At 42.7% G+C, this 14,641-nt stretch overlaps 1 protein-coding gene across 3 annotated transcripts in view; it reads left to right on the top strand.

Annotated features, from left to right (window-relative positions):
• Positions 1 to 14,641, top strand: part of GABRA6 (gamma-aminobutyric acid type A receptor subunit alpha6) — a 102,606-nt gene that overhangs the window by 79,923 nt on the left and 8,042 nt on the right. For 2 of the 3 annotated variants that reach the window (XM_040344728.1, XM_040344727.1), the window contains exon 8: positions 2,890 to 3,146. In XM_040344728.1, the coding sequence (XP_040200662.1) occupies positions 2,890 to 3,146 (257 nt within the window). Of the gene's footprint in view, positions 1 to 2,889; positions 3,147 to 7,614; positions 7,786 to 14,641 lie in introns of all 3 variants that reach the window. The other variant, XR_005747971.1, reaches the window with a different exon arrangement.

Below are 14,641 nucleotides of genomic sequence, written 5' to 3' on the forward strand. Positions count from 1 at the left end.
TTAGGGGTACGATGTACCCCATATCCATTCACTTAGGGTGGGGGGCCGGTATCTGGGGGCCCCCTTATTAAAGGGGGCTCCCAGATTCCGATAAGCCTCCCGCCCGCATACCCCGACAACCAAAGACTAGGGTTGTCGGGAAGGGGTCCTGTCCTCATCAACATGGGGACAGGGTGCTCTGAGGTGGGGGGGCCGCAGTGCGCCCCCCTGCCCCAGAGCACCCAACCCCCCCATGTTGAGGGCATGCAGCCTGGTACGGCTCAGGAGGGGGGGGGCACTCGCTCGTCCCCACTCCTTTCCTGGCCGGCCGGGTAGCGTGCTTTGGATACGGGTCTGGTATGGATTGTAGGGGACCCCCTACGCCGTTTTCGGCGTAGGGGGGGCTCTCCTTACAACCCATAACAGACCTAAGGGCCCGGTATGCTCCTGAGGGGGGAACCCATGCCGGATTTTTATTTAAAATCCGGCGGGGACTTCCCCCTCAGGATTCATAACAAACGCTGCACACGTGTAGAATTGGCGGGAATCCAAGTCGGATCTCCCGTCGCTTCTATGACGGCTTTGTCTCTATCGCGGCAAGCCAGCTCGGCGCTGGCTCCCGCGATGGGGCTCGTAGGTGCTCAATCTCGCCGAGAAAGGGAGCGAGATTGACACAATATCGCGTGCACCTACTGTACAACCTTAACATTTGATCTACCCTAAGTTTAAACTTTTACTCTTACCTACCACATAGTACTGGAATGTAAACTACAACCCAACACTGCATTGAAGCTTTACAAAATGTAACTTTTAATCCTTAAAGGGGTTGTAAAGGTAAAAAAAAATTCCCTAAATAGCTTCCTTTACCTTAGTGCAGTCCTCCTTCACTTACGTCATCCTTCGATTTTGCTTTTAAATGTCCTTATTTCTTCTGAGAAATCCCCACCTCCTGTTCTTCTGTCTGTAACTACACACCGTAATGTGAGGCTTTCTCCCTGGTGTGGAGAAAGCCTCTTGAGGGGGAGGGGGTGAGCAGGGGTGTCAGGACACTCTCTACTTTGCAGATAAAGGAGCTGTGTGTTAGTGGGCGTCCTGACACACCTGCTCGCCCCCTCACACCAGGGAGAAAGTCCTGCATTACGGTGTGTAGTTACAGACAGAAGAACAGGAAGTGAGGATTTCTCAGAAGAAATAAGGACATTTAAAAGCAAAATCGAAGGATGAGGTACGTGAAAGAGGACTGCACTAAGGTAAAGGATGCTATTTAGGGATTTTTTTTTTTACCTTTACAACCCCTTTAACATTATTCTAACACCTAAACTATTATTGAAAATCAACCCTTAATATTTAATTGTATACCTTTCCTAACATTAGACTATAACCTAACTCCTGAAGAAGTAAAACAAAATAAACCATCCAATTAATTATTTAGTCAATGCTTGTGAAAGTATCAGAAGCCAAGCATACCAGTCCTTCAGTGATTTGTACCAGTGCCAAAATCAGACAGTTAAAACTCTCAAGACACTTACATCAGCTGGAGGAGATAAAATATGCATCGGAGCACTATATTAATTGCAATTCAAATGACACAGTGCACTAGGTCATTTGTCTGTTTAATTTATTAAGTTGTCTTAAACCTAATCATAATTTCCATATGCTTTTGGATCCATGTTTATTTTTTTTATTTTTTTTTTATGGAATGTGTTGTTGAGCAGAAAGACACAAATGTATCTCAACTTTTTTTATTGAATTGTATATGTTTTTGAATTTTGTATCTATGTATCTAAATGGAAGATCTGTAGCTTACCCTTCCTATCTATCACAGGTGTGAGTTTAGTATTTTCTAATGACTGCATGAATATATGGGGTATATAACAATGGGGTACTGCATGTTTTGTTTTGTTTATATTTTACATTTACACATGACTTAATAATTCTCCTTAAATTAATCTGTATAATGAGCTTGCGTTGATTTTGGTGTAATAAAACAAGGCAAATGTTATTGTTGTCACAGTGGAAGAATCTTGAGTCAGGCTTGTTTCTAACTTTCACAATAACTCACCACAGCCTTTTATGAATCTACTACAGTAGATTCAAATATGATTGGTTGCTATGGCTTACTGAACTTTGCACTTATTAAACAAACATTGGTGTGATAATTATTTATCCAACACAATATCTAGCACATCCAAAAATGATCAGGCCATTTAATTATCTATTTAGATATTGCTGATTGTAATTATAGTTTACATCACCTTTGTACAATCCTCTTTTCCTTAATCAATTAGCCAATTAAAAAAAAAAGATTGGCTTGTTACCATACCACTGAAAAAATTAAGACATAAATTGTATTAAATAACAAGCAATTGCACAGAAGACACTTATTTTCCGATTTATTTTGATTAGCAATGTATGCATGGTCTGGTCTGAAAATCTTGCAGTGAAATTATAATACTTCTAAAGGTAGCAGAGACATGACAGGGCAACCTGAAGATCCTGACATAAATATGTATGCTGCTATCAGTTATTCACCAAATAGATGACTATGTTGTTAGGCTTATGCTTAAGAAACAACAGAAATCCCCTGAGAAAATTCATCCCAGACAATTGATTCTCCCACCCAGTAATTTGATTGGTTGTGGGGTGTTTGAAGAGATTGAATGTTTTTTGCCAATGAATGGGGTAATTGCAGATGTCAGTAATAACAAATCAATTAATTCTGAGATATTTTAAATTGGAGCACTCATTCTAGGTAACATCCTAGTTAATGTTCATGTGCCAAAATAATAGTTTACATATTTTGCATTAGAAGACTTTATTTTTTCTTCTTTGTGCATGTGTGCGTAACGTGCATGCGTAGTAGCATAATAAAAAGTGACTAATATTATTTATTTCTTCTTTATTTTTAAGGGATTACAACAGTTCTTACAATGACCACTTTAAGCATCAGTGCAAGGCACTCCTTCCCAAAAGTATCATATGCAACTGCAATGGACTGGTTTATAGCTGTCTGTTTTGCCTTCGTATTCTCTGCACTCATTGAGTTTGCTGCAGTGAATTATTTTACCAATCTCCAGATTCAAAAAGCTATGATGAAGGTTGTGAAACAAACAGCTACCTTAGCAGCAGTGACTGTGACAGCGGTGGCAGAGGATGAGATTGTCACAGTAAGTTATTCAGTAAAAAGTATTATATACACATAGAGACTATATATAGTGTTACAACTGATTTTAGGAACATTATTTTGCTGGCTGCAGTTCAAAACGGCAGAAAATACTTGTAAATGTTCCCGAAGTATGCCTATGTGTCTTTTGTCTGAACATAGGCATGTGCACAGGGTGTGCCAGGTCACACCGCATGCATAGTGCTCTGTGCAGTGGCGTTGGGCTTGTTTTTACCCGGAACCATGTCAGGTACTGCCCTGCGCTTGCCGCATTCTCCTGTCATCTGTAAACACTTCTGAGGTTTCTGTGTCAACAAGTGACAGCACTCCTCTCCCAGCGGCTGCCTGCACTGAACCCTCCATGTTTCCTGTCCCATGCCAGTGAAAGCTGAGGATTGGGCAGATGATGTGCACAGCCATGTTAGCCTGGCCACAGAATCTCATGAAGCCTGTGTCCTTCCTGCAGTCTGAACTCTCCTATGGAACATGGCCAGATCTAGGGGGGGGGGGGCTGGGATGGGCTATGCACCTCCAGATTTCAGTTGTGCCCCCAAGCAATATTCCTCTCTCATAGATGCTGTGCCCAGGTAGGGTTGCATATCGCCAATATCAGCAGAAACTAGAACTATAGCAACTATGACTCACAATTCCCCCCTCTCCTCTTCTCCTTCATCTGTCTCCCTCTTCTCTCCCATATGCCCCCCGTCTGTCCCCTCCTTCTCCCCATAAGTCTCCCCCCTCCCCTATCTGTCCCCTCCTTTTTTCCATCTGTCCATTCCTCCTTTTCTCCCATTTGTCACCCCCAAATCCCCTATCAGTCCCCCCTCTCCACTTCTCCTTCATCTGGCTCCCCCTTCTCGCCTATCTGTTCCCCCTCCCCTTCTCCCCCATATGTCTTCCCCTTCTCTCCCATATGTCCCTCTTATCCACAATCGGTCTTACCCTTCTCCCCATCTGCCCCCCTTCTCCCCAATCTGTCTCCCCCATGCCCCCCCCCTTTCCCCCATATGTCTCCCCCATCCTTCTCCCTATCTGTCTCTCCCTGTTCTCCCCCATCTGTCTACCCCATCTGCCCCCCAATCCCCCACATGCCCCCCTTTCTCCCCATCTGTCTCTCCTTCTCCCCATCTGTCTCCCCCTCCTCCCCTCTCACCTGAACTCTGCTCTCTATAGGCAGCACACACATAAACTCTGCACTATATAGGAACTCTGCTCTCTATGCACAGTGCACACCTGCTCTCTGCACTCTATAGGCATCGCACACCTGCTCTCTGCACTCTCGCACCCCACATCTGAACTCTGTACTTTATATGCAGCATACACCAGAATACTGCACTCAGTATGCAGCATACACCCGGACTCTGCATGTGCATGTGTGTTTGAGCTTTGGGGTGTGCACTCTAATGCAACAGGCTGCGCACACCTATGGGTCTGAAATTATATTTTATACCATTTAAATTGTAAAAAACAAAACAATTTACTGAAGAGGGCCAAATCTTTTCAGTACAAAAAGCATGATCTGTTACTTTTTTCTAGTAATTTATAGTAGTCAAGTTTATAAATTATAGCAAAAAAAAAGTCTACATTTAGGTTCTTTTATGTTACATTGGCCCCTATGCTCCAATTGCAAATGGTAAAGATTATCCTGATGTCTCTGCACTATAGTGTTTTCTAAACATGAATTTAAATAATATAAACAGCAACAATGATCAATGCTTTGACCCATGTAAGTTTTACAGCGAAGTGTATTAGTTATACTGTATACACAATTACGATACGTATGCCACCTAGTGGTTAGGAACAACATTACAGCTCTTCAACCATTTAAGTTCATGTGGTGGTTTTTATGGTCTGTATCATGCCATTTTATCCAAAGTAATTCAAATTTAAACCATCTTCAGTTACTTGTGAACTTTGACTTTGTGATTTTCATACTCTTCTATTATCCTCTTCTCTGCTCTTTTCTTTCACCAAAGGTAATTAGGATGAGTAAGTCATAGTCCCTAGAGTTGCTGATTTGGTGGATTCAAATCTAGACTAGTTCATATTGCTAGCAACCCTACACTTGTCTAGCTTTACTTTCTTTTTCTTGGCATCTTAACAGGTTTTGACACTGCTCATATCTCTTTTCACATTGATGTTTTTCTTTTTAAGGAGTTGTAAAACTTTGTGTTTTTTCACCTTAATGCATCCTATGCTTCCCCAATGACAGCTGAATAATAAAAAAAATTTAGACAATAGAAAAAAGGGGAAATAAAATGGCGCAGGGGTCCCACCCCAATCCATACCATGCTCTTTGGATCTGGTATGGATTTTAAGGGGAACCCCAAGCCAAAATTAAAAAAATGGTGTGGGCTCCCCCCAAAATCCATACCAGACCTATAGGTCTGGTATGGATTTTGAGGGGAACCCCCATGCCAAAATAAAAAAAATGGCTTGGGGTCCCTCCAAAATCCATAGCAGACCCATTATGTGAGCATGCAGCCTGGAAGACAAGAGTCCCCCTCCTGAACCATACCAGGCTACATTCCCTCAACATGGTATGTGCTTTTGGGCAGGGGGGACTCTGACCCCCCCAGCCCAAAGCACCTTGTCCTCATGCTGGGACAAGGACCTCTTCCCCACAACTTTGGGCTGTGGTTATGGGGGTCGTGGTCAGGGGGCTTATCAGAATATAGATCCCGGTCCCCCATGTGAATGAGCAGGGGTACATTGTACCCCTATTCATTCACCAAAAAAAGTATTAAAAATAAATAAAAACACACACACAATTTTTGACAATTCCTTTATTAAAAATTAAAAAAACCATAGTCCCACAATGTAGATCCATCATCAATCATGATGCCCGCCACACTGCCAGATCCACAAAAAAGGGAAAAAAGCTCCACTAACCGCTAACTGCATGCTTTTTGCGGGTCATGATTGACAATGGATCTACATCAGGGAACATTGTTTTTTTTTTCTTTTTAATAAAGGTATTGTCAAAAACTGTGTGTGTATTTTTTATTTATTTTTGACACTTTTTTTTGTGAATAGGTAAGGGTACTATATACCCCATACTCATTCACATAGGAGGGACGGTATCTAGGGGCCCCATTATTAAAGGTGGCTTCTAGATTCTGATACGCCCCCTGTCTACAGACCCCCACAAACACAGCCCAGGGATGTCAGGGAAAGGCCCCTTTCCCCATCAACATGCCCCCTGGCCCAAAGCACCCCCCATGTTGAGGGCATGTGGCCTGGTATGGTTCAGGAGGGGGCAATCCGTCCCCCCCTTTCCTGGTCTGCTAGGCTGCATGCTTGGATAATAGTCTGCTATGGATATTGTGGGTGGCCCCCAAGCATATTTTTTTGTATTGCTGACAATTTTTGTTTATATATGTCAGTTTTGCTGCAACAGGTTCTATACATGGTACAAATGTGCCACTTTACAGTCAGACTAAGGGGACCCCACAGGCACTATATTTTAAAAAAATATCTTTAAAAAAAAATGTTTTGCATTGATATATGTCCCGCAGGGCAGTACCCAGCCTCCATACCCTTTTTATAGAAAATAACTTGCATATAAGCTTTTAAAATGGGCACCTTAGATTTTTCAAGTTCAGGTCCCATAGACTTTAATAGAGTTCATGGCTTAGGTCTGAACTTTTTCCATGTTCGGGAGGTCTTGGACAAACTGAACTGGGGGGGGGGGGGGTGTTCAGCCCATCGCTAGTTGTGACACAGGCAAGCAGGAGGTAACAAAGTTGTGTTCAAATCTGTTAGTGATTTTTGGGGTTAGGAAGTTAATTACATAGTTACATAGTTAGTCTGGTTAAAAAAAAGAGGACACAAGTCCATCTAGTTCAACCAATAAAAGGAAAAACAAATCATACAATCCCATATACACAACCCAAAACCCACAGGAGAAGCAAAAAAAAACCAGCAAAGCATGATTTAATTTGCTCCTTTAGAGGAAAAAAAAAATACTTCCTGACCACTCGCGAGGAAATCGGATATTCCTTAATCAACTTTACCTATAAATGTGATTATCCAGTTATATTATGTACATTTAGAAAATAATGCGGGCCTTTTTTTATTCCATCTCTACAAATATCTACCATTGTATATCTGTATCCTAAATACTTGGCTTTCGGGTCAAAGTGGTAAAATGTTGCTTGAGTTTTGGTATTGTCCTGTGGAGTGTTATAACTATCATTATTTGCGTGAAAGTTATAGCATCTACAAACTTTGGTATATGTAATGGAATGTGACATTAACTGCCACTAAGTAAGAACTGACTAACTGCCACAGACATCACCAGTGACACTAATACAGTGATCAGTGATAGTACTCTACACTGTACTAATGACACTGGCTGGCTGGGAAGGTGTTAACATCTCGGGTAATCAACAGGTTAAATGTGTGCCTAACAATGTGTAATGTGTGCTGATTTTTTTTTACTAAAGATCGCTTTGTTTCTTTTTGATGAGGGCTTTTCCCATTCCAGATGTATTGCAGAAACAAACTGTTGAGGGTTGAGAAGAAAGACCGGGGCAATGAAATGGGCACCATTTGTAAATAGAAAAGAATACGGGGCAACGCGTTCATCTTTAAGACACTGACCCGGCCCATCCAGGAAAAGGCAGTGCGGTCCCAGTTTTGTAAGTCCACTCTAATAATGAAAAGCAATGGGACATAATTACAGGTATACAACTGGGAGCACTGGGCTGGTAAATAGACACCCAAACCTGGCACCAGGTAAAGGAGAATGAGGCTTGCATCTGTGTACACAATCCCAAAGGGAAGTTAAATGGTAGAATCTCTGACTTGTTATAGTTTATAAAATTTTAAAGCAGATTAAATTCTTAGTTCAGCCATAATATTAGAGAGGGAAATCAAAGGGTCAGAGACATTAAATAAGACATCATCTCCATAGGATGACAGTTTATGCTCCATCAGGTCCACTGTAAAGCCCTCAATGGCAGTGTTAAGGCATGTTGTGTTAAGGAGTGGTTCGAGGGTCATGGCAAAAATGAGGGGTGACCAAGGCCATCCCTCTTGCGTCCCGTTGCGAATAGGGGACCAGGCTGATAACACCCCATTCACCTTTACCATAGCTTCTGGGGAACTTTAAAGCAAAGATATCCACAAGAGCATATTGGGGCCTAAACCTAATTTGGCCAAAACTGTCCAGAGGTAAATCCAGTCCACCATGTCAAACGCCTTTTCAGCACCTGTGGGAAGCATATGACAGGGATGGTGATTAGCCTGCCTTTCAGCCCAATGAATTAGCTGGATTTCTCTATTAGAATTATCCCTGGCTTCCCTCCCCACTATGAACCCCCGTCTGGTCAGGGTGGACGATCGTTGGAAGGATTGGTTTAATACAGTTGGCTAAGATCTTTGCTAAGATTTTAATGTCTGTGTTCAAAAGCGAAAGTGGCCTATAATTACCAGGAATAGTATGGTCCTTCCCCTCTTTGGGGGTGACTGTAATGTTAGCCATCAATGCCTCTTTGAGCATCACTGTGCCCAAAGCTAACAAATTGAAATAGGCACAGATGGGGGAGCAGTTAAGGAGCATTGATCGCATTGAAATAGGCAGCGATGGGGGAGCAGTTGAGGAGCAGTTGAAACTTACTATAGTAGGCATTGGTGAAACCATTCGGGCCCAGACTCTTCCCTTTAGGGAGGTCTTTAACAGCTGCCACAATGTCTGATGGAGAAATAGGTTAGTCCAGTTGGTCATTAACAGGGGTAGTGAGCTGTGGGGATTGGGCCTCCTCCAGATACTACAAGATATGCTCCACCTTCTGGGGCTCAATTGAAACCAGGTAGAGTATCAGGCAGAGTATTCCCTAAAACGTGTGCACTATTTTCGACGAGAGCACCACTGAAGGGCCCGCTGTAGTAGTACGTTTATAGACATGCCCACATTGACATTTGAGAGCCCTTGCAAGTAATCTCCCGCATTTATTCCCAAATTCATCGAATTTATGGGAAACGTGACGCAGTGATCAGTCCAAATCCAGATGTCAAGCAGAGTAGCCAACTCCTGACAGAGGGATTGTAGTGCCGTTGCCAACACTGGGGTGACGCAGTGCTTATGTGTGAGTTCAACCGAGTGGATCTTTGTCAGGAGGGTTTGTAATTCCCCCTCTCTCGCCATTTTCCCCTGAACCACTGCTTTGTGTCCTTTCCAGACAGATCCAGTCCCCGCCTCACTCATCAGGTTTTTGGCAAAGCACAGGGGTATAGTGTCTGAAACTTGTTTCAGTGCCACTGCATCATCCAGAATTTTCTTGTTCAGAAGCCATGTCCATGACCATGCATCAGAAGGCAGTGCATGCAGGAAGATGGAAACCGGGGCATGACCCGAGATCGTTATGGAGCCAATGGGCGCACCACAGAGATTCAAGGGAAAATTGGTCCATCCTTAGAAGGTCTATTTGAGTATAGACATTATGAGTAGATGAAAAATAGCTATCATAGTAGGATGGAGCAGCCTACAGAAATCAACTAAATGGTGCTCTTGCAGGGATTTTCAGATATGCTTTGGAAAGGCAAATGGGCAGAATGGCTCGAGGACGTGTCTAATTGTGGATCGGGGCTAACATTAAACTCTCTACCCAATATCAGCTGACCTTCCCTGAAGGAGGAGAGAGACTCTAGGACAGAGTCCAAAAAAGTAATCTTCTTACAATTAGGGGCATACACAGCTGCAAAGGTGAACTTAAGTTCCAAAATAGTGTCTTTAACCACTTTAGGCAGCTAAAGGACCTGGCAAGTTTTTGCGATTTGGCACTGCGTCGCTTTAACTGACAATTGCGCGGTCGTGTGACGTGGCTCCCAAACAAAATTGGCGTCCTTTTTTTCCGACAAATATGTTTTTTTTTGGTGGTATTTGATCACCTCTGCGGTTTTTATTTTTTGCGCTATAAACAAAAATAGAGCGACAATTTTGAAAAAAATGCAATATTTTTTACTTTTTGATATAATAAATATCCCCCAAAAAACTATATAAAAAAAAAACGTCAGTTTAGGCCGATAGGTATTCTTCAACGTATTTTTGGTAAAAGAAATCGCAATAAGCGTTTATCGATTGGTTTGTGCAAAATTTATAGTGTTTACAAAATAGGGGATAGTTTTATTGCATTTTTATAAAAAAAACATGTTTTTACTACTAATTACGGCGATCAGCGTTTTTTTTTTCGTGACTGCGACATTATGGCGGACACATCGGACAATTTTGATACATTTTTGGGACCATTGTCATTTTCATAGCAAAAAAAATAGTTTACTGTGAAAATGACAATTGCAGTTTTGGAGTTAACCACAAGGGGGCACTGAAGGGGTTAAGTGTGACCTCATCTGTGTTTCTAACTGTAGGGGGTGTGGCTGTAGGTGTGACGTCATTGATTGTGATTCCCTATATAAGGGAACACACGATCAATGACGGCACCACAGTGAAGAACGGGGAAGTCGTGTTTACACACAGCTCTCCCCGTTCTTCAGCTCTGGGGACCGATCGCAGAACTCCAGCGGCGATCGGGTCCCACGGTCGCGGTCACGGAGCTTTGGACCGGATCGCGGGAGCACGCCTGTGATCCACGGCTGGGCACTTAAAGAGGATGTACCTGTACGTGCTTGTGCCCAGCCGTGCCATTCTGCCGACATATATGTGCAGGAGACGGTCCTTAAGTGGTTAAGGAACACATACCTGCCATTAGCGTCAGCCAGATTTTCCATTGGGAAAAAATGATGAATAGCTAAGGCCACTCCCTGATTTGGGACATGGTGAATTACTTGGGTACCATCATTTATATAGATGGGTAGGGAGGCGATAGAATGAGTCAGTGCAGTGTTTCTTGTAAAAATAGTACATGTTCTCCCATTCGCTTCATCTCAAGCCACAACTTACTGCGCTTCGAAAAGGAGTCCAGACCATGGACATTGTACAATGCGATTTTCAGGGAAGCCATGAGGAGAGATGAAACAGGGAAGCCCCGGGGCTCCGTCAGAGTGAGAGAGAGACCCACAGCATACCTGACCATGAAACAGGGAGCGTTGAGACAACAAAAAGCAGGAATAGGAACCTATAAAATATAAAACAGAGCATAAAAGACATAATAAACAACATAGAGAGCATAAAGCCCAAAGGGCACACCACAATGCAAAAACATCGCTAGTCAGGAGCCTCCACTCAGTCATCAGGTCAAGGAAACAGGCCAGCAAGCAGCGTAAGGTCCCAAATAGGGGACATAACTCAGAAGAGTTGGCCTACTGTGGGGTAGGTGGTAAGGCATCAGGTGTGAGTCCAAAGGGGGTCCCGCTACAAACATAAGGTGCAGGCCTGCACCTTAACTTATTGTAAATGATTACACAGCAGCCAAGGAGGATGGAAGCCCCCAGGGTAGCTGTACAGTCAGCAGAGACCATTTCATACAGTCAGATTGTCCTCCGGAGAGAGGAGGAATGTGATGAGCCACTTTGGGATCCATTGTGTCGCCTTGATGACCGTTAGACTGAAAGGAAAGCCCAATCTGTAAATCAACTTGGCATCATGTATGGCCTCCAGCAGTGGCTTGAGAGCATGGCGTTGCATCTGGGTGCATCTGGAAAGATCTGGGAAGAAGGACAGTTTAGCTCCATTGAAATCCACAAGACGAATTCCTCTACCATGGAACATTATTTATGAAGTTTACATATAATGTCCCTGTGTTTATCTGGATCATCAGAAGGTGGACGGAGAGTTCTATGAGCACAATCAATCTCAATGTATTCTGGTTCCTCATGGCCTAGGATCTGTTTAAACACCCCCTGCAGAGTAGGGACACTATTCCGGGATGCAGTGGCTTCAGGTAGGCCCTTAATGTGGATGTTAACTCTACAGCTCCTATTTTCAAAATCATCCATTTGATCCAGCATAGGGTTGATTATTTGGTCCTGTGACTTACAGAGCTCAGTGAGTGCCTGCATGGTAGGGTTGACTTCCTCCCATTGTGACTCCATGGCCTCTACTCTACCCCCAATATGTTCAGTGTCTTCCTGCAGGGCCTTCTTAGCCCTGGTAGAAAATAGCTCCAGATTAGCCATAGTGGGGAGGGAGAGAAGATGAGAGCACAAGTCCTTATCCCCAAGCCCCTTTCCCATATCAGAGCACCAATCCTGGCTGTCTGAGCCTGAGGGGGAGAAGGGGGGAGGAAGTGTGAGTGAAGGTAGTTGAGGAGAGAGAATCAGAGAGCTCACCCGGCACCATCTTGGAGTATCCGATCAGACTCTGGTGGGTCTCTGTAAAATAGACATCCAGTGAACTGGAAAAGCTCCAAGGAATCCGCAGAGGTGACGGGGATGGTTTCCACATAGGGGGCATAATAATCTGCTGAGTTTTCCCCCACATAGGCTGCTGTAGGTGCTGTTATCCGAGCGGGTCTCACAACGCTCACCAGGAACACATCCTCACACATGCATGTTGTAGCGACGCCCCCTAAATATAAGTTTTTATATATGGCTTATGTTTAAATTTGTACATGTTATAGGGATAGTGTAGGCTAATAATCATCTCAGCGTGATCTTTTGCCTTCAATGAAAATTCCATATGTCCTTAAAAATAACAGTTTTTGCTGAGCCAGTGATTCAGATGAAACTGGTAAAATTCCCACTCCACTGAATCAACTTACCAATCATGCCGAAGGCTTCATTGCCATGACAGTCTATAAAATAAATAATAAAGCTATGGGCTACAGATGGTTGTCGGACCAAGCATGGCAAATCATAATAAAAAATAACAAGGTTCGACAAACGCTATATTGGTCTGCCAAACAACTCAATTAATCATCAACGGTCACATTAGAACATTGGAGTTAGACCTAGAACAGACACAGCTACATCATTAGAGACATTTTGTTTTTCATTGAACATTTTATTGGTAACTATGATTTGGCTTTAAAGATGAGTTAGAAGTAAAAATAATGCTTTCTATTAGCATGCATTAAAATATATAAAACAGATTTTGTTGTTATAATAATCCACCAAAACTTTCCAATGTAAGCTGATATGCATAGCTTGCAACTAAGGTTTATTTACTAATTTGCTGTATTATATGCTTTGTTCTAAAATGCTGCATATGGAAAGAAAATCATAAAAAATAATAAAATGCAACCCTAGCGCAGATAAACCTTACATTATGGCAAAAAAAAAAAAAAAAGAGATACAATTCATCACACTTACATTTAACAGGAAATGCATAGGCACATACATATTGCATATAATCCAGGTTGGATGTGCTCTCTGTAGCTTAAATGGGTTGTAAAGGTTTGTTTTTTATTTTCTAAATAAGATCATTTAAGCTAGTGCATTGTTGGTTCACTAACCTTTTCCTTCGATTTCCCTTTTAAATGTCTTTTTTTTCTTTGTCTGAATTTCTCACTTCCTGTGCCTCCTCAGTAAGCTGTTCTGGCTGACTAACCCCAAGCCAGAACAGCTCAGATGACGGGGGCAAGCTTACTGAGGAGAAACAGGAAGTGAGAAATTCAGACAAAGAAAAAAAACATTTAGAAGGGAAACCGAAGGAAATGGTAAGTGAACCAACAATGCACTAGCTTAAAGGAACCTATTTAGAAAATAAAAAAACTATCCTTTACAACCCCTTTAATCCGCAATCCACTTGTATAAGCCTGCAGTGTAGCTGACAATCATGCACCTGTGTCCCTCACTGTAAAGCCAGTAAGCTGCAATGTAGTGGATTGGCCCCAGTTTGGCACAAATGTGCACTTATGGGCAGTAAATATGAGGCCTCATGTACACTGCTGCTGGTAAACGTTGTGCGTTTTTTTCATCTGCCCCTGAACTCCCCTCTATGTTATCTTATCAGTACATGAACACAGGTTCGTTTTTAGTCATTTCTTGGCAGTTTCATTTGGAAGCATTTTTTTAAAAACTTGTGTTCAGGATGGATGTTTAGAGGCATTTGAAACTCCAAATGCCTACAACAGCTTGTAAATGTGTGTAAACTCAGTAACTCGCATTTAGCTGAATTTCGTTTACAGGCATATTTAATAATTGGCTATTGAAATAAATAAATAAAATGTAACCACTTACCATCCTGCATATTGTCATATGACGTCCGCAAGGTGGCTCTCTCTTTCCGGGCGGGTGTCGTATGACGTCCTTGGCTTCCCGCCGGCATCGAGAGCGTGCACGCCACCACATAAAAATGGAGCCGATGCGCATGCCTGGTGGCCGCGATGTACACTTGTAAACATACAGATCTATGTCCTGTCAGGGGAGAGGAGACGGATTGTATGTTTCTAGTATATAGGAATACTGATCTGTCTCCTCCCCTAGTTAGTTCCATCCCCCCACAGAAAGAACACACAGTCAGGGAACACATTTAGCCCCTTGATCACCCCCTAGTGTTAACCCCTTCCCTGCCAGAGACATTTACACAGTAATCAGTGGTATTTTATAGCACTGATCGCTGTATAAATGTCAATGGTTTAAAAAAAAGTGTCAAAA

Source organism: Rana temporaria, chromosome 3, assembly GCF_905171775.1.
Source record: "Rana temporaria chromosome 3, aRanTem1.1, whole genome shotgun sequence".
Classification (NCBI taxonomy): Eukaryota; Metazoa; Chordata; class Amphibia; order Anura; family Ranidae; genus Rana; species Rana temporaria.